At 48.2% G+C, this 19,726-nt stretch overlaps 1 protein-coding gene across 2 annotated transcripts; it reads right to left on the bottom strand.

Annotated features, from left to right (window-relative positions):
* Nucleotides 1-1,012: 1,012 nt before the first annotated feature.
* IQCD (IQ motif containing D) lies at nucleotides 1,013-13,540 on the bottom strand. Of its 2 annotated transcripts, XM_030938764.1 has the most exons (4): nucleotides 12,812-13,540; nucleotides 6,130-6,363; nucleotides 3,076-3,147; nucleotides 1,013-1,457 (listed from the first exon to the last, which is right to left on the bottom strand). In XM_030938764.1, the coding sequence occupies exons 1-4, from the start codon at nucleotides 13,538-13,540 to the stop codon at nucleotides 1,143-1,145; spliced, it is 1,350 nt and encodes a 449-aa protein (XP_030794624.1). In that variant the 3' UTR covers nucleotides 1,013-1,142. The 2 variants fall into 2 exon arrangements, with proteins under 2 accessions (XP_030794624.1, XP_010367067.1); XM_010368765.1 differs by lacking the exons at nucleotides 3,076-3,147; nucleotides 6,130-6,363 and having other exon boundaries at nucleotides 1,074-1,457.
* Between the last annotated feature and the right edge of the window lie 6,186 nt (nucleotides 13,541-19,726).

The raw sequence follows: 19,726 nt of genomic DNA, 5'->3' as shown, positions 1-19,726 counted from the left end.
CTCCTACCTCAGCCTCCCAAGTAGCTGGGACTACCAGCATGTGCCACCATGCTGGGCTAATTTTTAAATTTTTTATAGAGACAAAAAATAAAACATGGGGTTTTGCCATGTTTCCCAAGCTGGTCTCAAACTTCTGAGCTCAAGTGATCTGCCTGCCTCAGCCTCCCAAAGTGCTGCGAGTACAGGTGTGAGAAACCACGACTGGCCTAAACATTTTTTACATTTTTTAAAAAAAAGTTAGAAAGTATTTTCTGACGTTTTCCTGAAGCAGGTCATAAGACTCTCATGTGAGAGGTGCCCTCTCTATACCCAGAGGAAAGTTATATCCTTATTTCTGAAGACACAGGGACACAGAGAAGAATCTAAACACACAGGTCTTGCTAAATTTCCCCCAGCTTATTACCAGTAGATCATACCTTTTTTGCCCTATTATGTATCACCACAACTGTCTACTCTTCATCAAATGTAGCGTAAAAGCACACAGGCTTAACTGTTTCTTCAGGTCTACATTTCCTCATGAAGGCTCCGGTGTCATGTAAAACTTACATTAAATCAATTTATATGCTTTTTAAAAAAAAGTTGTTTTAAATAATTGTTCAGCTCCCTGGAATGTGAAGCTGAGGGCTGCTGTGACCTCAGGACTCCCTCTGAGCTTTCACAGTGCTGGAGCAGGGGAAATTGCAGGCAAATTAGTCCCAGAACAGGGTTGGGGGCAGCCTGAAACCTGAGGCCCTGCCCCTCCTGGAGTTCCCTGCCTGCTTCTGTGCCCACTATGGGCAGCTGGGACCCACACCCCACTGCCCTGGTGGGTGATGTGTCCATCATGGCCATGGCAGCTTCCGGGCTGCAGCTGGGGTCTGGTTGCCCACTAAGGCTGAAGTAAGGAACCATCCTCTCCAGGCTGACACCCCAGGCTGCACGCTCCTCGTGGAAACGCCATCTGTGAGCTGGACACACACAGCCCACAGCCCTGGGTAAAGAGATTTATTCATAGAGCGTTCCCTTCAATGCAGCTTCAAATACTTTTTAATTTATTAAATAAAAACATCATGAAAGCCATGAATCTAGTGCTCTCTATCCCGGTGGCTTCCTGGCCTGGTCTTGGGGAGGATAAGGGTCAGTAGCAGGCTGGGGTGGAGAGCTCATTTCTTGCCTTTGCCCTTCTCCTTGCCCTTCTGCTTGCCCTTCTCCTTGCCCTTTGCTTTGCCCTTGCCCCGCTTCTTCTTGGATCTGAGCAGGGAGCGCACCAGGTATCCCTTCCAAAAGGCCTGGATTAACGTGGCCGCCCGCACCATGCGCACCATCTCCTGCTCCGCCTCCATCCTTTTCTTGGAGTTGATCTCTCGCTCTTCCCGGATCTGCACAAACTCTTCCACCAGCACTTTGTGCCTCCACCTCAGCTCCTCCAGAGTGATCTTCTCCTCCCTGTGAACAGCTTCCAGATCCTCCAACTCCTCCTGGGGCGAGGGGTGGGGCTGGGGTCACCATGCATAGAGCGCCTCCTCCCACCCTCCTTCCTGAGGCCCCCCACCCTTCCCAAATGGGCTTCTGCCCCAGCGATGCCCCTAAGCTAAACTGTTCAGCATCTCGGTCCCAGTGAGGTGGATGGGGAGAGGGGATGGGCTCCATCCCAGCTCTAGGAAAGACCCCACTGAAATAATTTCAGGAACAGGAAAAGAACACGGGCTTGTGAGTTGGGCAGACTTAGTTTTAAGTCCCAGCTCTGCCACACCTCAACTGACTTCACCTTTCAGGCTTTCGTTTTTCCTCATCTGAAACATGGGGACGATTCCAAACCCAGGGGCTGTTTCTAGGATTAAATGACTGGATGGACACAATGTACTGGACATGATGCCAGGCACACAGTGGGGACACAAGAAATGGAGGCTGCTGCCATAAAAGCAGTCTGTTCCACAAGACACCAGAGGAGAAGGAACTTTCTCAAGCCTCAAACGGAGTTCCAGAGTTTTTCCTTATGTCTAACCATAGCCTCTCCTGCTGTCATTTACACCTGTTTTCCTTCCTTCCACTGGCGTTTACCCAGCATCTACAAAAAGCAGAGCACTGCCAGAGATCACAGAGCTGGGTGGACAAAGTCCCTGCCCTCAACCAACCCACAACCCTCATGCAGCCCAGAGAAACGAGAGTCCCAGGCTGCAAAGCTCCCCTCTCCAGGCCCTGACGGTTGCCCAGGACAAGATTCTGACTTGCCCTTCTCTGAAGATACACCTGGCTTTGGCTCACTCCGGCTCATGTTACCTCCAGTGCTCCCCAGGCCTCTCTGGCCTCTGGGTTGGAGCCATGGGCCACCAATGTTATCCCAGCGCTGGGTGAAGGGTTTGGGGGTGTCTCGATTTGAAGGTTCTCACCCCCTGAGCACTTCCTCCAGGCCAGATCCTATGCTGGGCACACACACTTGCAGCTATGGTGTCTCACCCAATGCCCGCCAGGGTCCCAAGATGGTAATTACTGCCTCTGCTAATCAGATGCAGAAACGGGCTTGGGAAGGTCAAGTACCTTGCTTAAGGCCACACAACTGGCACATCTCAGGTGCTCAATAAAAACTGGCTGAGTGACTGAGTGACGCGGTGGAGGCAGGCTCCCATCTGAGTCTGTGGGCAGGAGCCCCAGCTTGTGGGGGTGCTGGCAGGAGCCCATCCAGAGGAGTATAGGATGTGGACACTAGATGGAGCCATGATCATTAGGCCCAGTGTCAGGCCCTTCTAGCCAGTCGCTTTTTTTTTTTTTTTAAATAGAGACTGGGTCTTGCTCTTTTGCCCAGGCTGGTCTTGAATTACTGAGCTCAAGCAATCCTCCCACCTCAGCCTCCCAACGTGCTGGGATTACAGGCATAAGCCATCACACCTGGCCTTGCAGCTTCTGGCTCTTTTCTTTCCCACCTCTCACTCTGCCCCAGGCTGGACAAACTCTTTAAACAGAGGCAGGTGTTCCCCGCAGAGAGGCTCAGAAATTTGCCCACTCCATGGACCATCCCAAGGCTGCTCTTCCCATCCATCCCATTCCTAGAAGGTCTTGGGAAAAGCACGCAAGAGAGACTTATTCAGCGACAAATACCTGCTTCTCACCCATCTTTGTATCATATTTCTGGATCCAGTTCTCGATTTCCGTTTCTACTTTATATTTCTTCTAGAAAAGATCCAATTTGTCATTGTTTGATGGAATATATTAACAATCAACAGCACTGAGCACTCTGTGCATCACCAGGCCCTGTGGCTGGTGCTTGACATGCCTCGCCTATTGAATCCGCACAAGGAGGTTCTCTTTTCTCCATTTCACAGGCAAGGAAACTGAGGCTCAGACATGCTATCTCACTTGCCCAAGGTGACAGAACTAATGGGTGGCAGAGCCTGAATTTGAAGCCAGCAGCCTGGTTCCAGGACATCCTAGGCAGAGGAAGCAGCAGGTGCAAAGGCCCTGAGGTAGGAACAAGCTTGTGTTGTTTAAAGGACAGAAATCGGCCTGGCGTGGTGGCTTATGCCTATAATCCCAGCACTTTGGGAGGCTGAGGCAGGCAGGTCACTTGAGGCCAGGAGTTTGAGACCAACCTGGCCAACATGCCAAAACCCCATCTCTACTAAAGATACAAAAATTAGCTGGGCATGATGGTGCACGTCTGTAATCTCAGCTACTTGGGAGGCTGAGGCAGGAGAATTGCTTGAACCCAGGAGGCGGAGGTTGCAGTGAGCTGAGATCACGCCACCACACTCCAGCCTGGGTGACAGAGCGAGACTGTCTCAAAAAATAAAAATTAAAAAAAAAAAAAAGGACAGAAATCGAGTCAGTGTGGCTGGAAGGGAGTGGCAAGGAGGGTAGTGGTCCCCAACAAGGTCCAAGGGAAAGGCTGTGTTACAGAGGGAGTGTCAGCAAGAGGAGGCTGTATTCTCAGGAAAGGGTGAGGTAAAGCCACTGGGTGATATAGAAGGAGTGGAGGGACATGATCTAATCTTGTTTTTAAAAGATTATTTCCACCATAAAAAGCAATGAAGCACTGATCCATGCTACAACATGGGTGAACCATGAAAACACGGTGCTAAATAAAAGATTCCAGACACAACTGCCACAGAGGATTCCATTCATATGAAGTGTCCAGAATAGGTGAATCCACAGAGACAGAAAGCACATTAGTGATTGCAAGGGACAGGGGTAAGAAGAGAATGGGGAGTAACTTCTTAACGCATATGGAGTTTCATTTTGAGGTGATAATGTTTTGGAACTAGATAGAAGTGGTGGAATTGGGGTCGCACAACTTTGTGAATATACTAAATGACACTGAATTGCTCATTTTAAAATGGTTTCATATTATATAAGTTTCACCTAAATTAAAAATAAACAGGCTGGGCCAGTGGCTCATCCCAACCGTTTGGGAGGCTGCGGTGGGAATAGGAGAATTGCTTGAGGCCGCAAGTTCTAGACCAGCCTGGGCAACATAGCAAAACCCTGATTCCACAAAAATTAAGAATTTTTTTTTCTTTTGAGATGGAGTTTCACTCTGTCGCCCAGGCTGGAGTGCTGTGGTACGATCTCGGCTCACTGCAACCCCACCTCCTGAGTTCAAGCAATTCTCATGCCTCAGCCTCCCAAGTAGCTAGGATTACAGGTGCACGCCACCATGCCTGGCTAATTTTGTATTTTTAATAGAGACAGGGTTTCACCACATTGGCCAGGCAGGTCTTGAACTCCTGACCTCAGGAGATCCGTCTACCTCGGCCTCCCAAAGTGCTGGGATTACAGGCGTGAGCCACCGCGCCTGGCCAAGAATAATAATTTTTAATTAGCCAGACGTGATGACATGCCCCAGTAGTCCCAGCTATTCACGAGGGCTGAGATGGGAGGATCGCTTGAGCCCAGGAGTTGGAGGCTGAAGTGAGCTATGATCACGCCACTGCATGCTGGCATGGGTGACAGAGTGAGACCCTGTCTCAAAATCAGTCAATCAATCAATCAACCTCTTAATCCTACAGAGCAAGAGCGCTTAGCTTGGGCACCATGGATAGGCCAGCTTCAGGGGGCCTGGGCTCCCCAGGGAACTGTCCACTAGGATGTGTATGTGCATCTGTGCCTTCTTGCTGGGGGAGAGGCCCGTGGCTTCCATCAGATGCTCAAGAGTGTGACACTAAGAGACTGGGGACAAGTATTAAAAAGGGTGCCTTTTACGAGGACAGAGATTTGGAAGTTGGGTGTGTGCTAGGCCTGGGTCTTGGCTGAGATGATGAAGGAGAAGGCAAATGAAGGTTTTGGGTTTTTCTTAAGAGACAAGGTTTCACTCTCTTGCCCTGGCTGGAATGCAGTGGCGCAGTCGTAGTTCACTGCAGCCTCCAAACTCCTGGGCTAAAGTGATCCTCCTGCCTCAGCCTCCCAAGTAGCTGGGACACATCACAGCGCCTGACTAATTTATCTTTTATTCTTTTTACAGACAGGGTCTTGCCGTTGCCCAGGCTGGAGTGCAGTGTGTGATCACAGCTCACTGCAGCCTCCGCCTCCTGGGTTCAAGTGATCCTCCCACCTCAGCCTCCCAAAGTGTTGGGATTACAGGCATGAGCCACCTTACCCGGCCAGAAATGATATTTATTGAACACCTACTATGCACCAGCTCTCTCACCACCATCTCATGTAATTCTCATGTAACAACCATTAAGACCAATGTTAGCATTTTCATTTCCAAGGTGTGAAATCGGCAGCTGGGCAGGAGTTGAGTAATTTGCCTGAGCTTCGTGTGCTACTTCTTCATTCCTTTGCATGGCACCCAGCCTCTGAAGATGTGGGTATTATCCCTGTGGGGTCTGAGGAATTGAGGAACTTGCCCAAGGTCACAAAGCTGGCATGCAGCAATGCTGGGACAGGGTCCCAGTTTCTCTGTCCCCCATCCCCAGGCCTATGTGTTGCCCCTTCCTGCCTCCCAGGAGACATTGACTCGGATTTGGGCCTTCCCTGCTCCTGTGCCCTTCCCCTCCACCACGCCACTTCCTGAGGAGCTGGTGCAGCCCTGCCCTGCCCAACACTGCTGGACCTCCAGGAGTGATGGGACAGTCCCACCCGTCCCCCGCCCCAGGGGCCCCACCGGCCCATCCTCCCTGCTTCCCGCTTCCCGCTTCCCACTTCCCGGGGCACCTTCCTCAGCGCCTGCTCCGCCTCCCGGTTCTCCATGACCAGGTTGTAAAACTGTGACTGCAGCTGCAGGATCTCCTGCTGGATCTTGGCTAACCTGGCCTGTGATGCCCGGAAATCGGCATTCTGCTGCTTCTCGGCCTCCTGCTTAGTGCGAAGGAGGCTGTTCTCTGAGAACTTGAGCACCTGGTGCAAGTGGTTTTTCAGTTCTTGGATCACAAAGTTCTCCTTTTCCACCTGAGCCAGGAACAGAAAGGGCTCTGTTAACACCTCCATGCCCAGCCAGGCACAGTGGCTCATGCCTGTAATCCCAACACTTTGGGAGGCTGAGGCAGGTGGATCACCTGAGGTCAGTAGTTTGAGACCAGACTGGCCAACATGATGAAATCCCATCTCTTCTAAAAATACAAAAATTAGCCGGGCATGGTGGTGCATGCCTGTAATCCCAGCTACTCGAGAGGCTGAGGCAGGAGAATTGCTTGAACACGGGAAGTGGAGGTTGCAGTAAGCGGAGATATCACACCACTGCACTGTAACTTGGGTGACAGAGTGAGACTCCATCTCAAGAAAAACCCTTCATACCAACTGACAGTCATCAGAGGCTGGCACCACTGCATCCTCCCTCAGGGCCAGGCATGCCACCTGGGTTATTATCTCTTTATCACACCCCCAACCCCACAGTGGAGGTCAGGGACAGCCTGATTACAGACAAGAAAGCTGAGGCTCAAGGAGGTGGCTTCATCTGTCTGGGGCTGCCCAGCTCAACTGGGGCCTGAAGCTAGGTTTGTCTGACCTCGAGCCCACGTTCTCGGCCACCACTTTCTATTACCTTGCACGAATGAAGGGTGCAAGCTTGTTGGATTGAGGCCACAGGGGAGGACTGGGACAGCAGTGATGCTCCTCCTGGGGACACAGGAGGGGACGCCCAGCTGGCAGAGACACTTGATGGGGTACATGAAGGTGTGCGATGAACGCAGGCTGCAGGGATCACCAGCAGGCTCTCTCTTGAGGGCCTATGCCTGGCTTGTCCCCTGCCTTGGGTGGATTCTAGAACAGGAATGGGGGTGGAGGATGAGACAGTTTTGTAAAGAAGCTCTCAAGGCTTCTCATATACACTAGAGTCTCCCTCTGAGCACAGTGGTGCTATGGCTGCTCACGTCACCATCTTGGGCTTGGGTCAGCTGGCAGCAGGCCTGCCGGGCATCTGCTCACTTCCTGTGCACTGGGGGCAGGGAGGCAGCATCTTTGGGGCAAGCCCGTCCTGCAGGCAAGGCTTGAGGCACCAGGTGCTGGAAATATGATCGGCAGTCAGAGCTCTCCTTGTAGACTCCCTACACGTGCCTGATTGGTGTCTCCCCTCATTGTACACTGAGGTTCAATGACATGAAATTTGTCCACCTGGCAAAAATGGCATTTGACCCCAGGTCAGTCCAAGGTGAAGCCCCAAGCTGGTTCTAGCACCTGAATGAGACCAGCAGGGCCACCTGTGTCCCTCTGCCTATTCCTAGATGATGCCCCTTCCACCTTACAAGTAACCTCACTGCCCGAGGGCTCAGCAGCCTGTCCTCTGTCCACTCAGCAAGTATACATCATGCCCCTCTTTTGGACAGGCTTACTAGGGACGCAGTGGCAGGCTGAAAGAGACAAGGTCCCCTTTTCTTGTGGAGGAGCCAAACCTCTCAAGACCAAACAAATCACACACAGATACGTTATCCACAAAGTTGGGTGAATGTTACCAACAAAGTCAGATGAATGCTTTAAAGGACAAATTCAATGAGAAGTGCCCAACCCAGCACCAGGGAGGAGGGTAGTGAATAGTTTCCCAGGGCCTTGAACCTGTCATGAGTGGTGGGGGATAGAAACAGAAGGGCCTGTGGCAGTGCAGCCTGGCTATCCCCCATGTCTGCTCTCCCCAGAGAGGCTGTGGGGTAGAATGTGGAACATAACACGGCCCCGGTGACAGGTGGTGGGTCCTTCCTAGCACCTCTCTCTGCTGGGTGTGGCTACAAGATGTGCGTGGAAGATGTGTGTGGAGGAAGACCTCCACGTGTCCTTAAGGGGCAGAACCAAGCCCTCTCCTCCCCTTTCCTCCTTCCTGTTGGCTGGACCGGGGACCACATGATGGGGAAAGCTGGAGCAGCCATCTGGGCCCACAGGCAGAAGTCCCACGTGGGGTCAGCAGGGAAGTCACATCGAAGAAGCCAGACCTCTGACAACTTGGGGAGCAGAGATGCCACACCAGCTCCGGTATTTCCACTACAGAGAAATACATTGCCGTCTTAACTAAGCCAAAGCTATTTTGGGTGTCTCTGTTATAGCAGCCAAATCTGTACTCACACATCATCTCACAGGATTTTTGTAAAGATTTAGAGAGAAAATGTATGTAAAACAAAATACACTGTATGTGTCCAATATGACAATTATTATTAGGTTTGGGATCATGCTACCGTTTCTTTTTTTTTTTTCTTTTTTTTTCTTTTTTTTTTTGAGATAGGGTCTTGCTCTGTAGCCCAGGCTGGACTACAGTGGTGCAATCTTAGCTCCCTGCAATCTCTGCCTTCTGGGCTCAAGTGATCCTCCCACGTCAGCCTCCTGAGTAGCTGGGACTACAGGTGTGCACCACCACACCCAGCTAATTTTGTCTTTTATGTAGAGATGGGGTTTCACCATGTTGCCCAGGCTGGTCTCGAACTCCTGAGCTAAAGTGATCCACCTGCCTTGGCCTCCCAAAGTGTTGGGATTACAGGCGTGAGCCACCACACTCCCATTTCCCTTCTTAAAAATTCTTCTAGCTGGTGTGATACGCCTATAATCCTAGCTACTCAGGAGGCTGAAGCTGGAGGATCCCTTGAAGCTAGGAGTTCAAGACCAGCCTGGGTAATAGAGTAAGACCCCATTTCTCTCCTTTCTTTTCTTTTCTCTTTTCTTCTCACCCTTTCTTTCCTTTCCTTCCTTCCTTTCTTTCTTTCTTTTAATTGAGACAGAGTCTCACTCTGTCACACAGGCTGGAGTGTGATGGCGCAATCTTGGCTCACTACAACCTCCACTTCCTGGGTTCAAGTGATTCTCCTGCCTCAGCCTCCCAAGTAGCTGAAATTACAGGCACGCGCCACCATGCCCAGATAATTTTTGTATTTTTAGTAGAGATAGGATTTCACCATGCTGGTCAGGCTGGTCTCGAACTCCTGACCTTAGGTGGTCCACCCGCCTCGGCCTCCCAAAGTGCTGGGCTTACAGGCATTAGCCACTGCACCCAGCTAATTTTTTGTATTTTTTTTTTAGTAGAGACGGGGTTTCACCATGTTGGCCAGGCTGGTCTTGAACTCTTGACCTCAAGTGATCCATCCACCTCGGCTTCCCAAAGTGCTGGGATTATAGGTGTGAGCCACCACTTCTGGCCAGAGACCCCATTTCCAAAAAAAGAAAAAAAATTTAATTAGGCATGGTCGCATGTGCCTGTAGTCACAGCTACTTGTGAGGCTGAGCCAGGGGGATTGCTTGAGCCCAGGAGTTCAAGGCCAGCCTGGGCAACATAGTGAGACCATGTCTCTACAAAAATTTTAAAAATTAGCCAAGAGTGGTGGCGCATGTCTGTAGTTTCAGCTACTCAAAAGGCTAAGGCAGGAGAATCATCCAGGAGGTCAAGGCCACAGTGAGCTATGATCGTGCCACTGAACTCCAGCCTGGGTGACAGAGCAAGATCTTGTCTCTAACACTAAAAACTTCTAGAGACCAAATTCCTTGATTAGGTCTCGAGGCCCCGTGTGATCTGTCTCCTTCCCCTGCATTCCCAGCCCATCTTTGCCCCTTCCCTCTAGCTCACTGGCATTCTCTGGGTTTCTGAACTAGCCAGGCTTATTCCTATCTCATGACTGAGGTACACTCTACCCTACACCTGGAACAGGGGTTGGCAAACTATGGCCCACAGGTCAAATCCAGCCAGTCACTTGTATTTGTAAGTAAAGTTCTGTTGGAACACAGCCCATTCATTTACATATTGTTTGTGGCTGCTTTCACCCTATAACAGCAGAGCTGAGTTGAGTAATTGCAACAGACCATCTGGCCCACAAAGCCTAATGTATTTACTATCTGGCCTTTTATAGAAAAAGTTGCAGCCAGGTGCTGTGGCTCACACCTGTAATTCCAGCACTTTGGGAGGCTGAGGTGGGAGGATCACTTGAGACCAGAAGTTCAAGACCAGCCTGGCCAACATGGCAAAACTCTGTCTCTACTAAAAGATACAAAAATCATCCAGGCATGGTGGCACATGCCTGTAATCCCAGCTACTCGGGAGGCTGAGGCACGAGAATCACTTGAACCTGGGAGATGAAGGCTGCAGTAAGCTGAGATCACAGCACTGTATTCCAGCTTGGGCATAGACTAAGATTGTCTCAAAAAAAAAAAAAAAAGTTTGCTACTCCGTAGCTTGGAAGGTTCTTCCTCACTGTACTTGCCTGGTTCACGCCCTCGCATTCTTCGTATCTTGGCTTCAATGTCCCTGACCCTTTTGGTATAAGTTGAGTTATCCTGTAACACTCCCTTATAGCACATTGTCCTTCTCAAAACTGTAATTAAATGAGTTTTTAATTCCTACCTTCCTTACTGTGAACTCCATGAGGCTGGAACCACATGGGCTTATTTATAAGACCTGGTACCTAGTAAGTACTTACAATAATTTGTGGAGTAAATGAATAAAAAAAGAAAGAAAGAAAGAAAGAAAGGAAGAAAGAAAGAAAGAGAGAGAGAGAGAGAGAGAGAGAGAGAGAGAGAGAGAGAGAAAGAAAGAAAGAAAGAAAGAAAAGCTATTTAGGCCAGGTGCAATCCCGTCACTTTGGGAGGCCAAGGCGGGCAGATCACTTGGAGTCAGGAGTTCAAGACCAGTCTGGCCAACATGGTGAAACCTCATATCTACTAAAAATAAAAAAAATTAGTTGGGCATTGTGGCAAGTACCTGTAGTCCCAGCGACTCGGGAGGCTGAACCAGAATTGCTTGAACCCAGGATATAGAAAATGAAATAAATAGAGGTTCCTCTTCAAAGGGACTTTCCTCCCAGTCTAATTCAGAATAGGTAGTAACCTCTCTTAGAACCAAAATTTACTCAAAGACCTGTGCTAATATTCTTCAATTCAGCTAGCTATAATAAAGAAATCAATAGGCCAGTCGCCGTGGCTCATGCCTGTAATCCCAGCACTTTGGGAGGCCAAGGCGGGTGGATCATGATGGCAGGAGATCGAGACCATCCTGGCTAACATGGTGAAACCCTGTCTCTACTAAAAAAAAAAAAAAAAAAAAAATTAGCCAGGCATGGTGGCAGGCAACTGTAGTTGCAGCTACTCGGGAGGCTGAGGCAGGAGAATGACATGAACCTGGGAAGCAGAGCTTGCAGTGAACCGATACCGTGCCACTGTACTCCAGCCTGGGTGACAGAGCAACACTCCATCTCAAAAAAAAAAAAAAAAAAAGAAAAAAAAAAGAAATCAATATACTATGTTCTTAGCTCCCACATTTTAGCTTAGATATTTGCCTTGGCTTACGTGAACCGGTCTGAGCAAGCATTAGGTGATAGCCTACTCCTCTTCCTTATTTGGAGGTGTTTTTCCCTCTCTCAGCATTCCAGAAGTTATTTCCTCTCTTTCTTTGTTCCCCTCTGCCTTTGCCTCTTTTGGGAAGTTCTAAGTTGCTAGCCAATCGGGTTGAGTACAGAATGTGAGGTCCCGTTCCAGGCAATGGAAACTGCACACAGCAGAGGGTGGATGCGTCAGGTTATAAATGACCCTGTCTCTTTTGTTCATGTGTGTTCCCATGGGAAGACTGCTAGCAAGCGGCACCCTTTCTGCAGAAAGTAAACTAGCCTTGCTGAGAGATCCTTTGTCTCAGTGTTGATTTTGGTGACACCAAGTACGCATTCCCAACACGGGAGGTGGAGGTTGCAGTGAACCAAGATGTTGCCACTGCACTTTAGCCTGGGTGACACAGCAAGACTCCATCTTTAAAAAAAAAAAAAAATCATGGGGGAGGCCGGGCACAGTGGCTCATGCCTGTAACCCCAGCACTTTGGGAGGCCAAGGCAGAAGGATCTCTTGAACCCAGAATCTCGAGACCAACCTGGGCAACGTAGCAAGAGCCCATCCTTACAAACAATCAAAAAATTAGCCAGCCATGGTGACACACACCTGTAGTCCCAGCTACTTGGGAGGGTGAGATGGGAGGATTGCTTGAGCCTGAAAGATGGAGGCTGCAGTGTGCTGTGATCATGCCACTGCACTCTAGCCTGGGTGACAGAGTGAGACCCTGTATCAAAAAATCAGTCAATCAATTGGCCAGGCACAGTGGCCAGCACTTTGGGAGGCCGAGGCAGGAGGATCACTTGAGGTCAGGAGTTCTAGACCAGCCTGGCCAACATGGTGAAAACCTATCTCTACTAAAAATACAAAAATTAGCTGGGCGTGGTTGCGTATGTCTGTAATCCCAGCTACTTGGGAGGCTGAGGTGGAAGAATCGCTTGAACCCAGAAGGTAGAGGTTGCAATGAGTCGAGATCATGCCACTGCACTCTATCCTGGACAACAGAGCGAGACTACATCTTAAAAAAAAAAAAATCAATCAATCATTGAGGAAAAACCCAACCAACAAAAAAGATTTGTGTCACTCCTTCAGTAATTTCAGCAGTACTATGAAATAATACCTCTGCATTCCTGTTCTTCATTCTCTCCGCCAATTCATTTTCAAGAGTATCGATGATTTGTTGGTTATTACTATTCTGTCTATTGATATCCTGTATGAACTGGGCCTTATCCCTCGCTTCCATGGGACTAGTGACTAGTTTTTCAAACAGGAAACCACGAAGCTCTATTAGGCTGTCAATAAAATTCTGGGCTTCTGCACTTCTACTCTGCATCTGCATCTGCAGGAGCCTAGCAGCCTGTGGGTTGCTGAGCAAGAGTCTCAGGACATTCTTGGTGGAGTCTTTGATCTGCTGCGTAAGTGGTAAGAGGCTGGATTTCTGCAGCTCTATGGAAAGGAGGCGGTCTCTGAGCCACCCTTCCTCCTCAGCCTCTTCCTGCTCCTGCAGTTGCCTTTCTTTCTCCTTCAGGCACCTGACGTTTTCCAGGAGGACCTGGCAGAGATCCTCGTGCTCTCTCACTGCCCTCAAGATGTCTTCCCCCAGCATCCCCTCCACATCCTCTCTGTTGGATGCCACATATGACAGCAGGGTCACCAGCTCCACCTTGTAGATTGCCTCATCCAGGATGGACATGATCCTTTTGGCCTCAATGGTGGTGAGTTTGGTCCTAGAGGGAACCAAGGGTTTTAGTGGGTCAGCTGGCCTGTTAGATGGGTCTGTCTTTGGCCCTATTCTGTTGATGGCAGGGGCCTGATACAAAGGGGCCATGGCAAGAATGTCTAAAGCCATCTTGTGAGCAGCCCTCTGTGCCTCTGTAGGTCCGCAGAGATGGAGACTTCAGTAGACTACTTGGGTCTCATGCTTTTATTGTCTCTGGCCATCCTGCAAAAGGAAGAGGTAGGTGTGAGTGTAGCTGTGCTGACATCTGTGTGGTTAGTGTGGCTGCAGAAACCACAACTGTTGACATTAAGAGTTCATCTTAGGTCCTCTGTCGCTTTTACACAGAACCTTTCTCTGGAAGCAGTTTTCAGCTTTGTGAGGGTGTTAGGGCCACAAGGGCAGGAAGACCAAGCCTGGAGGTGTCTCAGGCACATGTGTCAGGCAGGGACTAGCCAGGAAGACAGATGCCATTCTAAGGATTTAAAACCAGAGACTGGTTACCTCAGTGATGGGAGAGTTGAGAGGCCAACCAGGGGAAGACAAAGCCATCCCACAATTGTCAATGGCAGGAAGCCACCACATGAAGAGGTGGTGAGCCTGGGGCCCAGGGTCACCCAGGGGAAGCTTGAACTACAGCCATCAGTTCCCAGAGGAGCTAGAGACATTGCCGGAAATGCAGGTGAAAGAACGGTGGCAGTGGGGGAGGAGAAATACCCTGGTTTCTCTCTTTCTACTGCCCTTGGCCAAAACCAGCAGGAAACCAACTGACAAGGGAGCCTGGGCAATGGAACCGCAGGCATCAGCCTGAGTCTGAGCAGGACAGGGACAGGGACAGGGCAGATAGTGGTTAAGACTAACAGGACTAGGAATGGCACATTTTCACTGATTTTAAAGTTTTTTTTTGTTTGTTTGTTTTGAGGCAGAGTCTTCCTCTGTCGCCCAGGCTGCAGTACAGTGGCACGATCTCGGCTCACTGCAACCTCCGCCTCCCAGGTTCAAATGATTCTCCTGCCTCAGCCTCCTGAGCAGCTGGGACTACAGATGCACACCACCACGCCTGGCTAATTTTTGTATTTTTAGTAGAGACAGGGTTTTGCAATGTTGGCCAGGTTGGTCTCAAACTCCTGACCTCAGGTGATCCACCTGCCTTTGCCTCCCAAAGTGCTGAGATTACAGGCCTGAGCCACCACGCCCGGCCATTTTTAAGTACTGATTTTAAAAATTGGTGGCATGGATGGTGGTGAAATACAATTTTGAAATACAATTTGAAAAACTGTTTCACTAAATGCGATGTTGCATTCTGAATTGGATTCTGGAGTGGAAAAAGGACATTAGTGGAACTGGAGAAATCCATATCTAGTCTAAAGTTTAGTTAATAGCATTGTACCAACATTAATTTTGTAGGCACTCTGTTACCCTGGCTGGAGTGCAGTGGTGTGACCATGGCTCACTCCAGCCTCAACCTACTGTGCTCAAGTGATCCTCCTGTCTCAGCCTCTCAAGTAGCTAGGACTACAGGTGCTCGATGTCTGGCTAATTTTTTAACTTTTTGTAGGGATGAGCTCCACTATGTTGCCCAGGCTGATCTTGAACTCCTAGGCTCAAGCAATCCTCCTACCTTAGCCTCCTAGTGTTGGGAATACAGACATAAGCCACCGTGACGGGCCTAATTTTGTGGCTTTCACAAACACATCAAGTTTATCTAAGATGTTAACATTAGGGGGAGCTGAATGGAGGGCATACAGGAACTCTCTGTACTATCCTTGCAACTTTTCTATAAATCTACATTTATTACAGAGTAAAAAGCTTAGCTAAAAGACTGTTTCAGGCCAGGCCTGGTAGCTCACACCTGTAATCACAGCACTTTGGGAGGCCAAGGCAGGCGTATTACCTGAGGTCAGGAGTTCAAGACAAGCCTGGCCAACATGGCGAAACCCCGTCTCTACTGAAAATACGAGAGAATGCCAGGTATGGTGGTGCGTGCCTGTTACTCGGGTTAATCCCAGTTACTTGGGAAACTGAGGCATGAGAATCTCTTGAACCCAGGAGGCGGAGGTTGCAGTAAGCCAAGTTTGCATCACTGTACTCCAGCCTGGGCAACAGAATAAGACTCTGTTTCAAAAGACAGATAGATAAGTAAATAAATAACTGTTTCAGAAAAATCTTTAGGGCAGAGATCAGTAATTTATATCGCTTTCATAGTACCATAGCTAAAAGTACTAGCTTTGCACAGCCCCACTTGGGTTCAAATCCTTGCTGGGGATCTCTGGGCTGCTCATTTAATCTTCCAGAGCTTGGGCTTCCTCAGATGTAAAACAGGAGTCCTCAGGATCAATGAGAAGCTTCCAGCACAGGGCCTGCATGCTGTAAAAGTTCAATAAATAACTAATAGCATTAACACAGGAAAACGAAAATCCCAAGTCCAGGACTTTAGTGATTTCTCATGCAACTATCAAACGAATACCTGCTGCCTTGGCCAGGCACAGGGGCTCACGCCTGTAATCCTAGCACTTTGGGAAGCTGAGGTGGGGGGATCGTTTGAGCCCAGAAGTTCAAGACCAGCCTGGGAAACATAGCAAGGCCCCATCTCTATAAAAAAAAAAAAAAAAAAGAGAACACCTACTGCCCAGGATGTCTGCCCACCCACCAACACCATGTCTCAGATGGACACCCACCATAACATCCCCATCCCTCACCCTGATTCTTCTTCTTCTCTTCCCCCTTATCCTGTTTGTTCTCCAGGTTAAGTATCAGCATATGACATCCCTATATACACCTGTTTATTTGTTTATTGTCTGTCTTTCCCCCCTCTCCTAAGAAGTAAAGCACCAATGAAAGCTGTAAGTTACTACTTACAGGTTACCTGTGCCACTTTTATTTTCATATTGTCTGTAGATGTGAGAAATGTTTTGAAGAAAGAATCATTAGGACTTGATGAGTGGAAGAGTTTTGAGTTTGGGTGACTGGTAGTGAAAGATGGGGCCCTTAAGAAACTATGGCAGAAATTGGGAGAGGAAGTTTGGAGGGGAGAACAATGAGCTCACTTTTAAACTCAATGAGTTCTAGTTGCCGTACTGCAGTGGACAATGGTGTCTTGGCCTTCCCATGATCCATTTCCTCTTTTTTTTTTTTTTGACACAGGGTCTCACTCTGTCACCCAGGCTGGAGTGCAGTGGCATGATCATGGCTCACTGCAACCTTGACTTCCTGGGCTCAAACAGTCCTCCTGCCTCATGCTCCCGAGTAGCTGGTACTATAGGCACGTGCCACCATGCCCAGCTAATTATTGTATTTTTATTTTTGTAGAGATAGGGTCTCGCTGTGTTGCCCAGGAGAAGGAAGTGACACTTGAAGCCACAAAAGATATCTTCAACTCACCAAACCAAAGAGCACACCAAGAGAATGGCAGGGAATCAAAGAAACACCTAAAGTGACTAAGAACAAAAAAGAAAGGCAGGCCAGATCAGGTGCTAAGGATGTTTAGTTCCTTGGCAAGGCAGAATGGATTCAAAATCAGTCCAGGTGTCATGGTTCACGCCTGTAATCCCAACACTTTGGGAGACTGAGGCAGGAGGATTGCTTGAGCACAGGAGTTTGAGGCTGCAGTGAGCTATGATCAGGCCACTGCACTTCAGCTTGAGCAACAGAGTGAGACCCTGTCTCTTAAAACAAAAACAAAACAAACAAACAAACAAAAAAACAACCAGAAGCCCTTTTGGGAGCAGAGGACTGAGGATTATCTTCAGTCACTTTGGTTCACACACACTTCCTGTTCCCTAATGAATCTCATGAGATCCTTTCAGGCTTTTCCTGAAGACAAAGTTTTAGGAGACTGGGCATGGTGGCTCACACCTGTAATCCCAGTACTTTGGGAGGCCAAGGAGGGAAGATTGCTTGAGCCCAGGAGTTCAAGATTAGCCTGGGCAACAAAATGAGACTTCTACAAAAAGTTAAAAAAAAAAAAAAAAAAAAAATTAGGCCGTCACAGTGGCAGGTACCTGTAGTCTCCGCTATTTGGGGAGCTGAGGCAGGAGGACTGCTTGAGCTGGGGAGGTTGAGACTGCAGTGAGCCATGATCGCACCACTGCACTCCAGCCTGGGTGACAGAGCAAGACCCTACCTCTCCTCTTTTTTTTTTTTTTCAGCCAGAGTTTTGCTCTTGTCGCCCAGGCTCGCGTGCAATGGTGTGATGTTGGCTCACTGCAATCTCTGCCTCCCAGGTGCAAGCAGTTTCCTGTCTCAGCCTCCCCAGTAGCTAGGATTACAGGCATGCACCACCATGCTAGCCTAATTTTGTATTTTTAGTAGAGACAGTGTTTCACCATGTTGACCAGGCTGGTCTTGAACTCCTCAGGTGATCTGCCCACCTCGGTCTCCCAAAGTGGTGGGATTACAGGTGTGAGCCACTGCGCCAGGCCTAGATCCTATCTCATAAGTGAAAAAAAAGTTTTAGGGACAGCCATGGAGCTTTCTCAGCCTCTCCGAGGATGAAGGATCTTTGCCCATGGCCACAGGATGAATGTGAACAAGGTAGTTAATGAATGCAGTCCTCTCCATTATACCCCAAAGCTCTCAGGCATAAATCAAAACGCCTGAATTCTTCAGAGAATGCGACTGGAAATGCAACGTTATATGAAATGTTTCCAATTTGCTTTCAGCCAAATTACCTCTTTTGCTTTAAAGGGCAAACTTGTTTTCTTTGATTATGATGACACCCATCAGTTCTTGACAGCTCATTTTCGTGAACAAGAAAAAGCCCGCGGAACTAGGATTGAGGGGAAATGCATCTGACTCTGACAACAAAAATGACTAGAGAATCTCTTTTCCTTGAATCCTAATATGATCATTTCATGTCCTTTTTAATGCCACTAACCTTAATATTTAAATCATTTCCAACTTAAGCATCTCCTTTTAAAATTCCTGCCCTGAGAGTGAAGCAAATTGTTAATGGATGGGAAACTTTAATTGGATATTCCCTTTATTTGTCATTAATTCTGCTGATGAACTTTATAAATGGAAATATATCTTTATCATGCAAATTATACCTCATCTTCATTCAAACAGGCTTGTTGGATATTTTATTACTTTCACTCGTAGAATATTTTGAGGAAAAAAAAGATTTGAACTAAATTATATGTTTTTCCCCCTAGAGAGAAGGAAAAAACCCAACACTTACAACTACCCTACAAATCCAAACTGGCACGTGGAAAAGTCAGAGGGTGTTTAAAAAAAAAACAAAAAACCAAAACAACTGGAGTGTGGAAGATGGATTTCTCTCTCTTTTTAAATTTACTCTTAATTTAGGTTCTGGGGTACATGTGCAGGTTTGTTATACAGGGAAATTGCATGTCATGGGGGTTTGGTGTACAGATTATTTCATCACCCAGGTAATAAGCATAATACCTGATAGGTAGTTTTTCCATCCTCATCCGGATCTCATTTTAAGGAATACCATTTTAACATTAGCTAAGTAAGTTCTTGAGAACTTACTGTGTAGCAGACACTGTTCTGAATGCTATATATGAACTAATTCCTTTAATCCTTGCAAGAACCCTATGAGGTAGGTGCTATTACCTCTATTTCACAGATGAAGAAAGGGAGACAGAGAGAGAGGTTAGATGATTCTAGTTAGTTTACAGCTAGGAAGTGACAGAGTCAGCACCCCATCAGCAGTAGTCTGTCCAGTCTCTTGATTTTAAGATTGACTTCTGGCTGGGGGCAGTGGCTCACGCCTGTAATGCCACCACTTTGGGAGGCTGAGACAGGTGGATCACTTGAGGTCAGGAGTTTGAGACCAGCCTGGCCAACATAGTGAAACCCTATCCCTACTAAAAATACAAAAATTAGCTGGGTGTGGTGGTGGGCACCTGTGGAGGCTAAGGCGGAAGAATTGCTTGAACCTGGGAGACGGAGGTTGCAGTGAGCCAATATCGCACCACTGCACTACAGCCTGGGTGACACAGTAAGACTACGTCTCAAAAAAAAAAAAAAAAAAAAAAAAAACAAGGTCTTGTTATGTTGCCCAGGCTGGTCTTGAACTCCTGGGCTCAAAAGGAATTTTCTTTTTACCCTCAGAAAGATCTCACTACCCTCTAAACCTCTAGCTTTCTTCCGAACTCTGTATGTTTTATCTGAGTCTTTCAAATCTAGACGGGGGAAAGGGAGGGGCTAGAAAGAAGCAATAGATTCATGATGAAACCTGCTATCTGAAGCAACTACTATACCGTAGGTGCTCAATAAAGAAATCACTGTTGCGGTTGGGCTCGGTGGCTCACACCTGTAATTCCAGCACTTTGGCAGGCCGAGGCAGGTGGA

The sequence above is a fragment of the Rhinopithecus roxellana genome, chromosome 10 (assembly GCF_007565055.1).
Source record: "Rhinopithecus roxellana isolate Shanxi Qingling chromosome 10, ASM756505v1, whole genome shotgun sequence".
Classification (NCBI taxonomy): domain Eukaryota; kingdom Metazoa; phylum Chordata; class Mammalia; order Primates; family Cercopithecidae; genus Rhinopithecus; species Rhinopithecus roxellana.
The sequence above is the reverse complement of the archived record's forward strand: the minus strand, read 5'-3'. Positions and strand labels throughout refer to the sequence as shown.